This window comes from Bufo bufo, chromosome 2 (genome assembly GCF_905171765.1).
Source record: "Bufo bufo chromosome 2, aBufBuf1.1, whole genome shotgun sequence".
Classification (NCBI taxonomy): Eukaryota; Metazoa; Chordata; class Amphibia; order Anura; family Bufonidae; genus Bufo; species Bufo bufo.
Window position 1 is genome coordinate 776,531,880 of NC_053390.1, and position 17,960 is coordinate 776,549,839.

A 17,960-nucleotide genomic window follows, 5' to 3' on the forward strand; every position below is an offset into this window, starting at 1 on the left:
TCTAGTAGCTTGTCCTTGCTGTATAGTGGAGCTGAGCCCACAGAATATAATACTTCTCTGGCTGAGGGAACAGAAAAGGACAGAGGCAGGTTGAGGACAGGTGAGGGCACAGGGCTCGCTCCCGGACCATGCCAACTAAGGGTTGTGTCTGACGAACCTAACCGACTCGGCTGGGGGTTTCTGATGTCACTTGGGACGCCCCCTTCCTCTGCTGCGACCTGTGCCCACACCAGAAACATTTAGGCCTCTGCCACTCCCCTGTGCAGGGCCTGGCACTTCTCTGTCTGACATTCTGTTATATCAAATAAATAAATAAAAAGGAAATTAAAACACTCCAAAAAAGTCTGCCATTTTCTCACTTCACCACATAACGGCTAATAAGCCCCTTTTTTTTACACTAATACACACAAAAAAAGGCTTTAGAATATATAACTGAACCGCTGAACAGCAAATATATATTTTTCTGCTAAAAAGGGCATTAATTCTCTCACTTTACTACACAACAGAAAATACTTCTTTTTGTGCCACTAATACACGCAAAAAAGGGCTTTAGAACTTATAACTACACTGCTGAATGGCAAATATATATATTTTTGGCACTAATACATGACAAAAAGGGCTGTAATTTTCTCACTTCACCACACAACGGCAAATACTTTTTTTTCCACTTATACACACCACAAAAGGCTTTAGAACATATAACTGCACCGCTGAACGGCAAATAGGTCCTTATCTTTTTCCACTTATACACGACACAAAAGGCTTTAGAACATATAACTGCACCGCTGAACGGCAAATAATATATATATTTTTTTGCCACTAATACATGCCAAAAAGGGCTTTAGAACATACCACTGCACAGCTAAACAGCAAATATATATTTTTGCCACTAATACACGCCAAAAAGGGCTGTAATTTTGTCACTCAACCACACAACGGCAAATACTTTTTTTTGTGCCACTAATACACGCAAAAAAGGGCTTTAGAACATATAACTGCACCACTGAACGGCAAATAGGTCCTTATCTTTTTCCACTTATACACGACACAAAAGGCTTTAGAACATATAACTACACCGCTGAACGGCAAATAATATATTTTTTTGGCCACTAATACATGCCAAAAAGGGTTTTTGAAGATATAACTGCACCTCTGAACGGCAAATAATATTTTTTTTTTTGCCACTAATACACACCAAAAAGGGCTGTAATTTTCTCACTTCACCATACAACGGCCAATAAGCTCTTTTTTTCCCACTAATACAAGCCAAAAAATGCTTTAGAACATATATATAACTGCACCGCACAAGGGCAAATAAGTCGTAGAAATATTTCCTTGTAATAAACCCTGTTAATGGCTGTATCAAACAGCACTTTCACCCCAATAGCAAGAATGGTTTGCTGGAATTACAGAGCTGTATAATGGCAATTTGGATCCGCAATCAGTGCAGCAAGGTGGGTAACTGTTATTGCCACCCACCTCCCCACTCTGTCACCAGGTCACTCTGTGGTCTCCTGATGCTGCTGCCACCTCACCACTCAAGTCTCATCATGCTGCTGATGCCACCTCCACACTATGTCACTTTGCCAGTTTGTGGCCTCCTCATGCTGCCGCTAACTCAACACTATGTCACTGGGCCACTTTGTGGCTTCCTCATGCTGATTCCACCTCAACACTATATAAATGGACTACTCTGTGGTCTCCGCATATTGCTGCTGCTGCCACCTCCCCACTGTGTCACTGGGCCACTCTGTGGTCTCCTCATGCTGCTGCTACCTCAACACTATGTCATTGGACCACTTTGTGGACTTCTCAAGCTGTTCTCCCACCCTCCCCACTTGGCCACTATTTTGCCTTTTTGACCTGGTTGACATCATTTATTTGACCCTTCCTTCTTCTTTTCTGTCAGAAGGAAGGAAAAATGGACGCACAACGGATCCTGTAGCAGCTGTAAGGCCTGTATGGTCCCATCATTATTGGCTTATGATTTGGTAGCCAAAAGCAGCAGTGGGTACAAAACCCAGAAGACATGCAAATATTCCATTTACTTTTCATCTCTGTTTTGGATCCACTCCTGTTTTTTTGGGGGCCTTAGCCCCATACTGATGGATTATTGATCAAATGCTGACCGAGTGAAGGCAGATGCTCAACAAACAGTATCAGTTTTTTGGGGGGTTATTTTTCTGACGGATCAAAAAGGGCAAAATAATCAGTGACGTCAACACAAACTTACTGCTGACACCCTCTCCACTCTGTCGGGGGGGAGGCTCTACTTGTATAAGCGTTTAATAGAACAGGTTCTGTAGACATCTATGTGGAATCAGCTGATGATGGTGTAAAAGGAGTGCGCTCTTTCACGCTACAGTAGGATCTTGGGCCTCTGCACGGTTCTTTCTACCTGGCGCTAACATCAACCTGTAAGGCTGAGTTGACACTTGAGTTATTTGGTCAGTTTTGGCCCTGTAACTGCCAAAATAAGTGAAGTGTGCAGTGATTCTAAGAGCGACGCCTGTCATCTACATGTCATACGGACTCACAGTATTATTTCACTACCAAAGCAGACTCCCTATGCGTGTTACTGCAAGGCACAGTGTTCTACACCACTATACAGGCTCTCTGCAGCCAGGAAATAGCTGTTTTTTAATGCAATTTGCCACAAATAAATTCGGATCAATCAAATATTTTCGGAAAATTCGGCAAACCGGCCGAATCTAATTTTTTAGAAATTCGCTCATCTTTAGTTGGAACCATCCATCCTCCTCTTGGGACAGCAGATATCTATACCCCTGCCCCCTTCTTCACAAATGCTACAGCCTTAGCAAATTGTGAGAAGTATAGCTTGACCAGTAATTTTGGGCTTTATTTTGATTTTTGGTCTGTGGTCTCAGACCACCCCATCTAGTATATATTAGTCAACTCCTATGATGAAGAATTCTACCTAGAGTTTGTAAAGAGAGGATAGAGATCTTTCAATCATTAGTGTCTTGAGAACATACCTTTTCCCCAGAATTCTTCAGGATCGCCTCCGCCTCTTCAACGACCTCTTTCTGCCTGTGCTGCTGAGTGTCCATTTGTTTCTTACTATCCAAATTACATTCAGCTGTCAAGGCCACCAGTTTCCTCTGATGTTCCTCTTGTGTTCTTTTCTCAAGGTCAGTCCAGTTACCACTTAAAATCTTATTCATTCTCTTCTCCTCCAGAGGCAAGAGGTTCCCTGCCTGCGTCATATTTCTCAGTAGTATTCCTGTCACATCTTTGTAGACCTGGATCCGACAAACTTCTAAATAGGCGTCTGCCTGCGTCATATTACCTATCTCCGAGCTGGAAGCAAAACAAAAAGGAAAACATTCACTAAGTCCAGCCATGATGCAGATGCAGAAGTGTTGAATTGTTCATTAAAGGGAGTTGGTCACCAGGTAATTCACTGATAAACCAGGCACAATATCTTGTAGGTCTAGCTCAGCTGAATGTTATAATGCTTTTCACTTAAGGATATGTTGCTTCATTCTGGAAAAAAAGTACTTTTAATCCATATGCAAATGAGCAGTTAAGTGCACTGGGGGCAGGCCTGAGCCACTCTGTGCACTCTTGCTCCTCCTGCTTCCTCTACCAGCCCCTCCCGCTCCTCCTTGATTGACAGGACCAGGTGATATGACTGTGCAGGAACCTGGTCCTGTCAATCAAGAAGGAGAGTGGAGACCTGCAGAGAAAGCAGGAGGGGCAAGGGTGCACAGAGTGGCTTGGGCCAGCCCTCAGTGCTGTAAACTGCTCATCTGCATATAGATTATAAGTACTTTTTCTCTAGAACAAAGCAACGGATCACTAAGACATATGTCTATCCGGTTCATCCTATTATCCTGCAGAGTAAGGGTTCATGCACACAAACCTATTTTTTTTTTCCGTTTCCTTTCCGGTTTTTCACAGGTCTGTATGGAACCATTCACTTCAATGGGTCCACACAAAAAAACGGAAATGACTCTGTGTGCATTCCGTTTCCGTATGTCCGCTCCACAAAAGAATAGACCATGTCCTATTTATTGTTACAATGGATCCGCAAAAAAACAGATACAATACAGATGACATCTGTTTTGTTTTTTTGCAGATCCGTGTTTTGCGGACCACAAAATGCATACGATCGTCTGCATGAGCCCTTATCCTGCAAAGTTCATTCAGATGGAGGCAAAAAACTTTCATGCGATAAAAGCCAATTTTCCTTATTTCAGGCGGGAGAAAAATTCCTTCCCGACTCCAATCAGGCAATCAGAATAACTTCCTGGATCAACAACCCAGCAAAGCAGATTAGATCTTAGCAAAGGTTATGCTCTCCTTCCAATCTTCCGCCGCTCATGTGGAACTGCTTGCCTTTTCTCCCACCAGTCACTGCATCCTGGCCTTCAACACTGATGTGCCTTGTAGACGTGTGACTGCTGCAGCCAATCACAGACTGCGACAGTCACAGGCGTCAACATGTCATCACCAGAAGCCAGGATACAGAGACAAGTGTTACCACAGGAACGGCAGAAGAGTTAAGAAAATGGTTGAATGGGTTATGCTCCACTGTTTCCATAACTTCCAAAGCAGTGAATTAGAGTTAAACAAGCAGCATGGCACAGCTGAGCTTCCAAAAAATCCAGCATCGGCAGAGACAGCATAGCTTGCTGTGCTACTCTGTTCATATCGCCCTTAGGCCTCATTTACACGACTGTTGTTTTATCCCGTGTCCATTGTTCCATTTTTCGTGATTTTCTGCGGACCCATTGACTTTCAATGGGTCCGCTGAAAACTCGGCTAATGCACCGTTCGTCATCCGCGTCTGTGGTTCCAGTCCGTCAAAAAAATATAACCTGTCCTATTATTTTCGCAGAAAACGGTTCACAGACCCATTCAAGTCAATGCGACCTCTAAAAAACACGGAGGAACACAAGATTGTTGTCCGCGTCCGTTTTTTTCCTATTATTTGCATGGCAAACCTGTCTTAGATTTTTTTTACTTTCCTTTATGTCTGGTGATCCTCCAAAAATAAAGGAAGACAAACGGAAACGGATCACGGAACAACGGAACCCCATTTTGCGGAACAGAACACAACAACGGTCGTGTGCATGAGGCCTTATCCACTGCTATGGGGGTTACCAAAACAGCAGAGCACAGCTGGCTTCTATGTGTCTGTACCTTTGGCCACTCCCTGCTGGCACTCACTCAGGTTAGTCCCATCTTGTTCATGAAAGGCTGAACCAGAGGATTTATACTAACCTGCTCCCGCCGCCCCAGTCCTCCACACTGCCTCCGCTATCTCCTTCTTCCGGTCCTGTCAATGTTTACATCCAGTGGTGCATGGGCATGGTCACATGCATTTCTCCAGCCAATGACTGGCTTCAGTGTTGATGTGGCCTCAAGCAGCACGTCACCACTGAAGCCAGTCATTGGCTGGAGCGGTGCATGTGACTATGTCCATGCATCACTGGATGTAAACAGCGCGGGGACTGGAAGAAGGAGATACCATAGGCATCGCGGAGGACTGGATCGGTGTGAAGCAGGTAGGTATGAATCTTCTGTTTCAGAAGGTAGGCCGTGAGCACTTGCTTAAAAAAATTTATAACCAGAAAACCCCTTTAATCTGTATATATAAATTCTTTAGCTCCCCCTAGCGTTGGTCAGAATCAGAAATTTGTAATTTGATTCTATTGTGTGGAGGAACGCAGTTCTGTTTCGGAAATAAAAGAAGGTCTGTCCCGAAAGAAAAATAATTGACACAGGAAGATACAGTGTTGAAAAAACCCAATTCTCAACCCAAAACAGACTACTAAATCATACTAATAAAGATTGCCAATGTAGGCCCTCATGAGGTGAAAGTAAGGACAACATCTTGCAAACCCCTATATACCATACAGTAGATCTGGGGCTTCTGGGACCTCTCATGTTCAGAAATCCAGATGTGACTGTAACCTCTGTGCCCCTCCTTGCTCACCCAATGATACCAGCAACAGCCCCCCAAGCTATTCTACTGTTCTGAATGGAAAGGCTTTGCTATTATTTTTCAGCAGTTTCCTCTCTGAGGACAGCCCAGAGATGTAGGCATTGAACAGGTGTTCCACCACTTCAAGGCATAAATCTCACGAGTAGTCATTTTACTACAGCGGCTCATTAAACCAGAGCCCGATAATTAGGCAACGCATGGGCCTATGTGGATTTCTGAAGTGAGGAAGGCAAGAGTTTAAAATTAATTTATCTGATGTGCTGAGGTTCTATTATTGATAATTGCGTCAACAAGAAGAAGAAAAAATTGTAGAAGAAAAAAACATCCGCGCCATGGGGGCTAATTAGATTTGCAAAATTTGTATTCTTTGCTGTTGATTTCACTTTCAAGGCAGAAAGAATAAAAGAGAGACAACAAACACTCACTCCTCCAAGGCTGGCAGCATGTTTTCTGCCTCTTCAAAACATATTATGTCAATCAAGCGATCAACCCCAGTCAAGTCTTCTGGAACACCATCGGTCGATTTGGCTGGAGATTCGCTTTTTCGCAGGCTGTTAATTTGATGTGATTTTCCCTGGGAATTTAAGATAAAGCACAAGATTAATGTTGGCGTTGAAGGCGATTTTGCAAAGAAACAGGGTTCTTGTGCGTTTTGTCAGTCTAATAGGTTCATGATCACATCAAAATAGCCATTACTGGATCTGCACGAAATAAAAAAAAACCATAATACAATCCCAGCGGTCCCTGTACAGCCCCACTAAGTATTATGTACGGCTCGTGAACAGTAAGAGATAAGTGGAGAAGCCTGAGGCAGAGGAACAAGGCATTTTATGTTCTGGAAAACACTGGATGTTATATAACTTCCTCAGCTTCATCCATCCTGGGAAAACCAGGAAAGCACAACCAGCAAAATTACTATAATATCCAGTGTTTGGGCTTTGATTCTACATGACGAAAAACACAACAAAAACATTCAGTTGCAAGAAAAAGTATGTGAACCCTTTGGAATGATATGGATTTCTGCACAAATTGGTCATAAAATGTGATCTGATCTTCATCTAAGTCACAACAATAGACAATCACAGTCTGCTTAAGCTAATAACACACAAAGAATTAAATGTTACCATGTTTTTATTGAACACACCATGTAAACATTCACAGTGCAGGTGGAAAAAGTATGTGAACCCTTGGATTTATTAACTGGTTGATCCTCCTTTGGCAGCAATAACTTCAACCAAACGTTTCCTGTAGTTGCAGATCAGACGTGCACAACGGTCAGGAGTAGTTCTTGACCATTCCTCTTTACAGAACTGTTTCAGTTCAGCAATATTCTTAGGATGTCTGGTGTGAATCGCTTTCTTGAGGTCATGCCACAGCATCTCAATCGGGTTGAGGTCAGGACTCTGACTGGGCCACTCCAGAAGGCGTATTTTCTTCTGTTTCAGACATTCTGTTGTTGATTTACTTCTATGCTTTGGGTCGTTGTCCTGTTGCAACACCCATCTTCTGTTGAGCTTCAGCTGGTGGACAGATGGCTTTAAGTTCTCCTGCAAAATGTCTTGATAAACTTAGGAATTCATTTTTCCTTCGATGATAGCAATCTGTCCAGGCCCTGACGCAGCAATGCAGCCCCAAACCATGATGCCCCCACCACCATACTTCACAGTTGGGATGAGGTTTTGACGTTGGTGTTCTGTGCCTCTTTTTCTCCACACATAGTGTTGTGTGTTTCTTCCAAACAACTCAACTTTGGTTTCATCTGTCCACAGAATATTTTGCCAGTACTGCTGTGGAACATTCAGGTTCTCTTGTGCAAACTGTAAACGTGCAGCAATGTTTTTTTTGGACAACAGTGGCTTTCTCTTTCCTCTGTGGTATCCTCCCATGAAATCCATTCTTGTTTAGTGTTTTACGTATCGTAGATTCGCTAACAGGGATGTCAGCATATGCCAGAGACTTTTGTAAGTCTTTAGCTGACACTCTAGGATTCTTCTTCACCTCATTGAGCAGTCTGCGCTGTGCTTTTGCAGTCATCTTTACAGGGCGGCCACTCCTAGGGAGAGTAGCAGCAGTGCTGAACTTTCTCCATTTATAGACAATTTGTCTTAACATGGACTGATGAATAGCAAGGCTTTTGGAGATACTTTTATAACCCTTTCCAGCTTTATGCAAGTCAACAATTCTTAATCGTAGGTCTTCGGAGAGCTCCTTTGTGCGAGGCATTATTCACATCAGGCAATGCTTCTTGTGAAAAGCAAACCCAGAACTGGTGTGTGTTTTTTATTGGGCAGGGCAGCTGTAACCAACACCTCCAATCTCATCTCATTGATTGGACTCCAGTTGGCTGACACCTCACTCCAATTAGCTCTTGGAGATGTCATTAGTCTAGGGGGTTCACATACTTTTTCCACCTGCACTGTGAATGTTTACATGGTGTGTTCAATAAAAACATGGTAACATTTAATTATTTGTGTGTTATTAGTTTAAGCAGACTGTGATTGTCTATTGTTGTGACTTAGATGAAGATCAGATCACATTTTATGACCAATTTGTGCAGAAATCCATATCATTCCAAAGGCTTCACATACTTTTTCTTGCAATTGTATGTTATAATATTGAAGCTAAGCATTTAAAGAGGTTCTTTGCCTAAAGGAACAAGAGACAGTACCAAGTATTATAACTTGGTGCCAATTTGGCCCATAATTGAAGACTTGAGTAATTTGAGGCAGACTGGTTGGTAAGGATGAGATGGCTCTTGATGCTAGACCCTAGCATCCAGTCTGTCTTAATGGCCACATGTGCCCTGGATTGACACTATGCTGACACCAATGAATAGGAAGCAGCTTGGTAAGGTTTAAAGGGAATCTATCATCAATTTTATGCAGACCTATGCCACATAAAATAGTGACAGAAATGCTCATTTCAGTGGTGTGTCACTCATGAATAGTGTTGAGCGAACTTGTTTTTTAAGTTTGGCGTCTAAAGTTCGGGTTATCGAAGAATCGCAATATGGATTCTAAATTCCGTTATGGTCCGTGGTAGCAGAATCCATAACGCAATTCTTAGATAACCCGAACTCAAACTTTAGATGCTGAACTTAAAACACAAACACTACTCATGAACTAAAACTAAGTAGTTGCCGAGAACCAGCATCATAATCATTGCAGCCCAGGCCTTGAAAAGAGTGAAATCTACCTGAGAAGAGTCCTGGTTATTATAATCTCCTGCTCTCCCACCCATCTGCTTATAATTACCAGTTCTCTCCTAGAGAGAAAGGGAGAAAACTTGGTAGAAGACGGTCAGTCATCAGCAGGTGGGCAGGAGAGCAGGAATTCATGAATAACCATGACTCTTCTCATGTAGATTTGACTCTTTTCCAGGACTACTCTGCAATGATTGTGATGTTGGTTCTCGGCAACCACTTGCTTTTAACTTAGAAATAACAGACCGCTGAAATAAATTAATTTGTCTCTACTTTATGTTGGCGTTAGTATGGGCAGCATAAAGTTGACGACAGGTTCCCTTTACGCCTTGCATTCCCTAAGTGATTGTATTACGTCTGTGAAGGTTCTCATCCATTCAGCTATAACCGTAGTAAGAAGTCAGAACAGCTGAACTTGCTGTTGTTTTTTCTCTTGAAGACATTTCGCTAGTCATCCAACTGGCTTTCTCAATTCAAATGACTTGTACAAGGAACCTCCAGCACTAAGTACTGGTTAACTTATGCTTCAGTCAGCATAATCTGTTTATCATATCAACACGAGGTCAAGGACCTTATTAAAGTAAGATGTTGATTGCAATTTGCATGACTGAAGCTATTAGGTGTCATTAAACTGTCTAAGGAGATGTGTTAGAACAAGCATTGTAAGTGTCAGACAATAGATCTCCCACCCCTCCACCTCTAACCAAGCTCATTTTCTATAATTTGACAAAAAATATAAATAGCATCTTTCACACCTCTTTTAAACCAGTCAGATGTAGGTACTGTCACAGCATATGAGGGTAGGGGGGAACAGGGAATCAAGCCTGAGAAGTAGGGAAGGAAGATGGACACCTCCTAGTGAAAACCCTAACTCAAAATCCTGACTCACTACCAGTATGAACTGAACCCAGAGGTAGGTGAGTTCATACGCAGGAATGCCTAGTCCTATCTAGCCCTATTGGACACTGGCACTAATGGCAGGGACGAGACTACCTGTTACTTCAAAAAGAAAGACGAACAGGAGTCTACTTCAGGCCTAATACAAACAATAGGGAAATGCAACACACAGAACCCAAACAAAATACAAAAGGGAAAGGAAAGACTTAACTTCAAAGGGGCTATGGAAGCACCAGGAACTCAGCCGAGATCCAACCACAAACTATCCACAGGCACAGAAGCTATAAACCGCACAGCATAGTGGGAGAAGCAACTATACATAAGGAAGGTTAAATGACCACATTAGCAACACCTGGAGGCAAGCGGTGTGGCCATTACCGGAAACAACACAGACGCCTATTGATCCACAAGGAAAACCTGTCAGATCAAACCACGTGTTTCCAGTCTCACAGATCTCCTGCCACTTAATGTCGCTGGGACGTCTGTATGTCGTGGTACGTCCGTGACAGGTACACAGCTAAATTCCTGTCCACGGCTTTCATAGTTATTTACTTTTTCCAATATACTTCATTAGGCAATTCAGCCTCTTTAGGTGCTAAAACTACTCCTGAACTGCAGACCTATGCTAATAGTGTTCGGCCTTATTCAGTGTTCAGTAGATGCTGAATATGGGTTGTGTACAGACTAGAGGCCCAGTTTGTCCTCAGCTGTCTTCTGCTGGTATGATGCATCAGGTTTATCTACACTGTCTTGCTCCTGCGCTGGTGTCAACATCGGTCACAGACACCTCTGCTCTGCCCTGTTCCTGGCATTCTCACTAACTAGCAGGGGTGTCAGTGATCATTGTAATAATCAGACCCAAGCAATAATCACACCATCCTGTTTCTGATTATACCATCAATCTCCAAGACCTCTGAAACCCCCTCTTCCCAGCCTGGACCTGTATAGGACCTGTATTTAGCATCTACTGAGTAGCCAGTTGCTGTAATCATATAGGCTACAGTTTAGGAGTAGTTTTAGCACATAAGGAGCTAAAGATTAAGAAACTGAATTGCCTAACAACGTATATTTATTTACAAATGAGTAAAATCACCAATATACTTTTATAAATAAAAAAAAGCACATAATCATTACACTTGTAAATCAGCCTCACATTTTTTTTTTATTATTTCATTTTAGTAATGTCCATATAGAAAAATCTTGAAATATTTCAGCTCTCTCACTGGCCACTAGAGCACAAACATTAGGCTTCCTGATTTCTATAACTAAATTGGCAGCTTTTCTGTATAGATTAGGACAGAATATGCAGAGTCCTAATGACAGCTCAATTGTCAGCTGGAGGCTTTCAGCAGACATGATAATAACTCTATTGATTATTCCATTATGAAACTGCCACTGCCAACAATGCTCTATTCACTTCTATCGAAGTTCAGAATTCACGACTGCTGGAATGCCGAAGGTTGCTGACCCCTGGATTATTCACTCATATAACGTCTTGTATTCAGCTCCTCGGTCACTCTCTGATCAATGATGATAAGTGGCTGTACTCCAGTACTTCCTGGAGACTGTAATAATCCATGACGTTTCTCTGTCCTGACTGTTATTCTACAGTATGTTTCCAACATGGCCACCCTCAGGAAATATTTTAAATCTAGTTAATAAAACTAAAATAAAATTCATAAGTCATTATTAAAAGAGAAGGGAACCTCCACCTTTTTTATCAATGTATATAAGAATACAAAAAAACTTACAGACATTCTCTGTTTTAAGCACTTGGTCCGGTAAAGGAGGGCAAACACAGCACATGTCAATAAGAAGGAAATCACGAAGGCAATGACAAATCCAGCTCCGTGAAGACCATGGTCAGGCAGCACCTAGTAAGATAATGGACAAAGTGGAACATTTTTCTTTAGGGTCACCACTACATAAAATAGAAAACAAAACTTAAAAAATGAAGGTCTATGTTCTGCCAGAAATGGCCCCTTTATGAATTTGGCCCACGTTTCTTATAAGATAGCTATTAAAGAAGATAGGGTCTAAACACAGGGTTGCAAAGGATGCTGTCACGGTCCCTCCGGTGACTGATGTCAGGAGATCAAGGAGACTGGCTGAGTGTGGAGTGTTCCTCCAGCCTTGCTGTGTGATGGAGCTGTGGAACATCAAGGTCTTCATGATGTCTCTCCTATGTTCCCGTTGCTCACCTTCCCTTCACTACCCTTGCATATGTTTGGTGTTGTTTATGTATGGGTGGTTGTTGTCTTGTCTAGTGGTTGTTACATGTCTGGTCTGTTGATGTCTATAGTCCAGCATGTTTGCTAGATATGTTCCCTATGTGGTATGCCTCCGGAAGGGGGTGACAGAAGGGAGAACTACAAGTCTGTATGCTGCTCTGCCTGGAGGCTGCCATGCATCCTGTTTACATGGGGGTTTCCAGGCATTAACTGGTGTTCTGGATACCTGGGTGTGGTTGTTTGTACTGTGTCCTGTATGGTGTGTGGGCACAAGTACTCATGCTCGGGTTCCAGTCGGTGTTGCTGCGGCAGGTAAGTGTGTTGTATTGTGTGCTTACCTGCCGATCCAGTTACTGTATACAGTCTCCTCTTTTTCCTTGCAGCTAGGCCAGTGGAGACTCCTGTTCATCCGTGTCTGGGATGAACAGGTCGTCTCTGCCCTTTCTTTATTTGAGGGATTATCAGGGCGACTAAGGGTCCTAGGTTTACTGGGTATGAGCCGTCCTACCATCCAGGTCCGCTCATACGGTGAGGAGTTAGGGCAAGGATTACCCCCCACCGTACAATGAGGAGATAAAAATATTGAATAAAGGCTTAAAATCTGCCCGCATCCATACAGGTAATAAATTTCAGATGCATTTAGGTGTACATAGATACAGTGAGGAACAGAAGTATTTGAACACCCTGCAATTTTGCAAGTTCTCCTACTTAGAAATCATGGAGGGGTCTGAAATTCACATTGTAGGTGCATTCCAGTTCTGAGAGACAGAATAAAAATTAAAAAAAAATCAGGAAATCACATTGTATGATTTTTAAAGAATTTATTGGTCTTGCACTGTTGAACATAAGGCCACTCCAGAACCTTGATATGCTTCTTACGGAGCCACTCATTGGTTATACTGGCTGTGTGCTTCGGATCGTTGTCATGTTGAAAGACCCAGACACGACCCATCTTCAATGCTCTGACAGAGGGAAGGAGGTTGTTTCTCAAAATCTCACAATAAATGGCCCCATTCATCCTCTCCTTAATACAGTGCAGTCATCCTGTCCCCTTTGCATAAAAGCACCCCCAAAGCATGATGTTACCACCCCCATGCTTGACCGTAGGGATGGTGTTCTTGGGATGCAACTTATCCTTCTTTTTCCTCCAAACACGACGAGTGAAGTTTAGACCAAAAAGTTCTACGTTGGTCTCATCTGACCACATGACTTTCTCCCATGCCTCCTCTGGATCATCCAGATGGTCATTGGCAAACTTTAGACGGGCCTGGACATGTGATGACTTGAGCAGGGGAACTTTCCGTGCAATGCATGATTTGAAACCATGACGGCGTAGTGGTCCCAGCTCTCTTCATGCCATTGACCAGCTCCTCCCTTGTAGTTCTGGGCTGATTCCTCACCTTTCTTATCATCAATGATACCCCACGAGGTGAGATCTTGCATGGAGCCGCAGTCCGAGGGAGACTGACAGTCGTCTTTAGCCGCTTCCATTTTCTAACAATTGCTTCAACAATTGATCTATATTCACCAAGCTGCTTGGCAATTGCCCCGTAGCCCTTTCCAGCCTTGTGGAGGTCCACAATTTTGTCTCTGGTGTCTTTTGACAGCTCTTTGGTTTTGCCCATGGTAGTAGTTGTCGTCTGACTGACTGTGGGGTGGACAGGTGTCTTTAAAGAACTCAGACAGGTGCTACTAAGTTAGATTAATGAGTGGAGTAGAAGTGGACTTTTTAACCACCTCAGCCCCCAGTGCTTAAACACCCTGAAAGACCAGGCCACTTTTTACACTTCTGACCTACACTACTTTCACCGTTTATTGCTCGGTCATGCAACTTACCACCCAAATGAATTTTACCTCCTTTTCTTCTCACTAATAGAGCTTTCATTTGGTGGTATTTCATTGCTGCTGACATTTTTACTTTTTTTGTTATTAATCGAAATTTAACGATTTTTTTGCAAAAAAATGACATTTTTCACTTTCAGTTGTAAAATTTTGCAAAAAAAAACGAGATCCATATATAAATTTTGCTCTAAATTTATTGTTCTACATGTCTTTGATAAAAAAAAAATGTTTGGGTAAAAAAAAATGCTTTGGGTAAAAGTTATAGCGTTTACAAACTATGGTACAAAAATGTGAATTTCCGCTTTTTGAAGCAGCTCTGACTTTCTGAGCACCTGTCATGTTTCCTGAGGTTCTACAATGGCCAGACAGTACAAACACCCCACAAATGACCCCATTTCGGAAAGTACACACCCTAAGGTATTCGCTGATGGGCATAGTGAGTTCATAGAACTTTTTATTTTTTGTCACAAGTTAGCGGAAAATGATGATTTTTTTTTTTTTTTTCTTACAAAGTCTCATATTCCACTAACTTGTGACAAAAAATAAAAACTTCTATGAACTCACTATGCCCATCACGAAATACCTTGGGGTCTCTTCTTTCCAAAATGGGGTCACTTGTGGGGTAGTTATACTGCCCTGGCATTCTAGGGGCCCAAATGTGTGGTAAGGAGTTTGAAATCGAATTCTGTAAAAAATGACCTGTGAAATCCGAAAGGTGCTCTTTGGAATATGGGCCCCTTTGCCCACCTAGGCTGCAAAAAAGTGTCACACATCTGGTATCCCTGTATTCAGGAGAAGTTGAGGAATGTGTTTTGGGGTGTCTTTTTACATATACCCATGCTGGGTGAGAGAAATATCTTTGCCAAGATATTTCTCTCACCCAGCATGGGTATATGTAAAATGACACCCCAAAACACATTCCCCAACTTCTCCTGAGTACGGAGATACCAGATGTGTGACACTTTTTTGCAGCCTAGGTGGGCAAAGGGGCCCATATTCCAAAGAGCACCTTTCGGATTTCACTGGTCATTTTTTACAGAATTTGATTTCAAACTCCTTACCACACATTTGGGCCCCTAGAATGCCAGGGCAGTATAACTACCCCACAAGTGACCCCATTTTGGAAAGAAGAGACCCCAAGGTATTCGCTGATGGGCATAGTGAGTTCATGGAAGTTTTTATTTTTTGTCACAAGTTAGTGGAATATGAGACTTTGTATGAAAAAAAAAAAAAAATAATCAGCATTTTCCACTAACTTGTGACAAAAAATAAAAAATTCTAGGAACTCGCCATGCCCCTCACGGAATACCTTGGGGTGTCTTCTTTCCAAAATGGGGTCACTTGTGGGGTAGTTATACTGCCCTGGCATTTTCCAGGGGCCCTAATGTGTGGTAAGTAGGTAAATGACCTGTGAAATCCTAAAGGTGCTCTTTGGAATATGGGCCCCTTTGCCCACCTAGGCTGCAAAAAAGTGTCACACATGTGGTATCGCCGTATTCAGGAGAAGTTGGGGAATGTGTTTTGTGGTGTCATTTTACATATACCCTTGCTGGGTGAGAGAAATATCTTGGCAAAAGACAACTTTTCCCATTTTTTTATACAAAGTTGGCATTTGACCAAGATATTTCTCTCACCCAGCATGGGTATATGTAAAATGACACCCCAAAACACATTCCCCAACTTCTCCTGAGTACGGCGATACCAGATGTGTGACACTTTTTTGCAGCCTAGATGCGCAAAGGTGCCCAAATTCCTTTTAGGAGGGCATTTTTAGACATTTGGATACCAGACTTCTTCTCACGCTTTGGGGCCCCTAGAATGCCAGGGAAGTATAAATACCCCACATGTGACCCCATTTTGGAAAGAAGACACCCCAAGGTATTCAATGAGGGGCATGGCGAGTTCATAGAAATTTTTTTTTTTTTGGCACAAGTTAGCGGAAATTGATATTTTTAATTTTTTTCTCACAAAGTCTCCCGTTCCGCTAACTTGGGACAAAAATTTCAATCTTTCATGGACTCAATATGCCCCTCACGGAATACCTGGGGGTGTCTTCTTTCCGAAATGGGGTCACATGTGGGGTATTTATACTGCCCTGGCATTCTAGGGGACCTAAAGCGTGAGAAGAAGTCTGGAATATAAATGTCTAAAAAATTTTACGCATTTGGATTCCGTGAGGGGTATGGTGAGTTCATGTGAGATTTTATTTTTTGACACAAGTTAGTGGAATATGAGACTTTGTAAGAAAAAAAAATAATAATTCCGCTAACTTGGGCCAAAAAAATGTCTGAATGGAGCCTTACAGAGGGGTGATCAATGACAGGGGGGTGATCAATGACAGGAGGAGTGATCAATGACAGGGGGGTGATCAGGGAGTCTATATTGGGTGATCACCACAGTCATTGATCACGCCCCTGTAAGGCTTCATTCAGACGTCCGGATGCGTTTTGCGGATCCGATCCATCTATCAGTGGATCCGTAAAAATCATGCGGACATCTGAATGGAGCTTTACAGGGGGTTGATCAATGACAGGGGTGTAATCAATGACAGGGGGGTGATCAGGGAGTCTATATGGGGTGATAACCACAGTCATTGATCACGCCCCTGTAAGGCTTCATTCAGACGTCCGGATGCGTTTTGCGGATCCGATCCATCTATCAGTGGATCCGTAAAAATCATGCGGACATCTGAATGGAGCTTTACAGGGGGTTGATCAATGACAGGGGTGTAATCAATGACAGGGGGGTGATCAGGGAGTCTATATGGGGTGATAACCACAGTCATTGATCACGCCCCTGTAAGGCTTCATTCAGACGTCCGGATGCGTTTTGCGGATCCGATCCATCTATCAGTGCATCCGTAAAAATCATGCGGACATCTGAATGGAGCTTTACAGGGGGGTAATCAATGACAGGGGGGTGATCAGGGAGTCTATAAGGGGTGATAACCACAGTCATTGATCACGCCCCTGTAAGGCTTCATTCAGACGTCCGTATGCGTTCTGCGGATCCGATCCATCTATCAGTGCATCCGTAAAAATCATGCGGACATCTGAATGGAGCTTTACAGGGGGGTGATCAATGACAGGGGGGTAATCAATGACAGGGGGGTGATCAGGGAGTCTATATGGGGTGATCAGGGGTGATCAGGGGTGATCAGGGGCTAATAAGGGGTTAATAAGTGACGGGGGGGGATGTAGTGTAGTGTAGTGGTGCTTGGTGCTACTTTACTGAGCTACCTGTGTCCTCTGGTGGTCGATCCAAACAAAGGGGACCACCAGAGGACCAGGTAGCAGGTATATTAGACGCTGTTATCAAAACAGCGTCTAATATACCTGTTAGGGGTTAAAAAAAACACATCTCCAGCCTGCCAGCGAACGATCGCCGCTGGCAGGCTGGAGATCAACTCTCTTACCTTCCGTTCCTGTGAGCGCGCCGGCCTGTGTGTGCGCGTTCACAGGAAGTCTCGCGTCTCGCGAGATGACGCATATATGCGTGACTCTGCGCAGGGCTGCCACCTCCGGAACGCGATCCTGCGTTAGGCGGTCCGGAGGTGGTTAAAGGCACAGTAACAGGTCTTTGAGAGGCAGAATTCTTGCTGTTTCTCAGATGTTCAAATACTTATGTTCAGCAGTGCAAGACAAATAAATTCTTTAAAAATTATACAATGTGATTTCCTGAATTTTTTTCTAAAATTCTGTCTCTCAGAGTGGGAATGCACCTACAATGTGAATTTCAGACCCGTCCATGATTTCTAAGTGGGAGAACTATTTGAACAACCCTCATCCTAGTACCCTGGTCATCTATTTCCTTC

The 17,960-nt window shown here is 43.0% G+C and overlaps 1 protein-coding gene across 1 annotated transcript in view; it reads right to left on the reverse strand.

The window, feature by feature from the left end:
• The window catches only part of EVC2 (EvC ciliary complex subunit 2), a 171,505-nt gene that overhangs the window by 96,255 nt on the left and 57,290 nt on the right, over nucleotides 1-17,960 (reverse strand). Inside the window, exons 8-10 of the mRNA XM_040419112.1 lie at nucleotides 11,825-11,947; nucleotides 6,400-6,548; nucleotides 2,997-3,321 (exon numbers count right to left, since the gene is read on the reverse strand). Of these exons, the coding sequence (XP_040275046.1) occupies nucleotides 2,997-3,321; nucleotides 6,400-6,548; nucleotides 11,825-11,947 (597 nt within the window). The remainder of the gene's footprint in view (nucleotides 1-2,996; nucleotides 3,322-6,399; nucleotides 6,549-11,824; nucleotides 11,948-17,960) is intronic.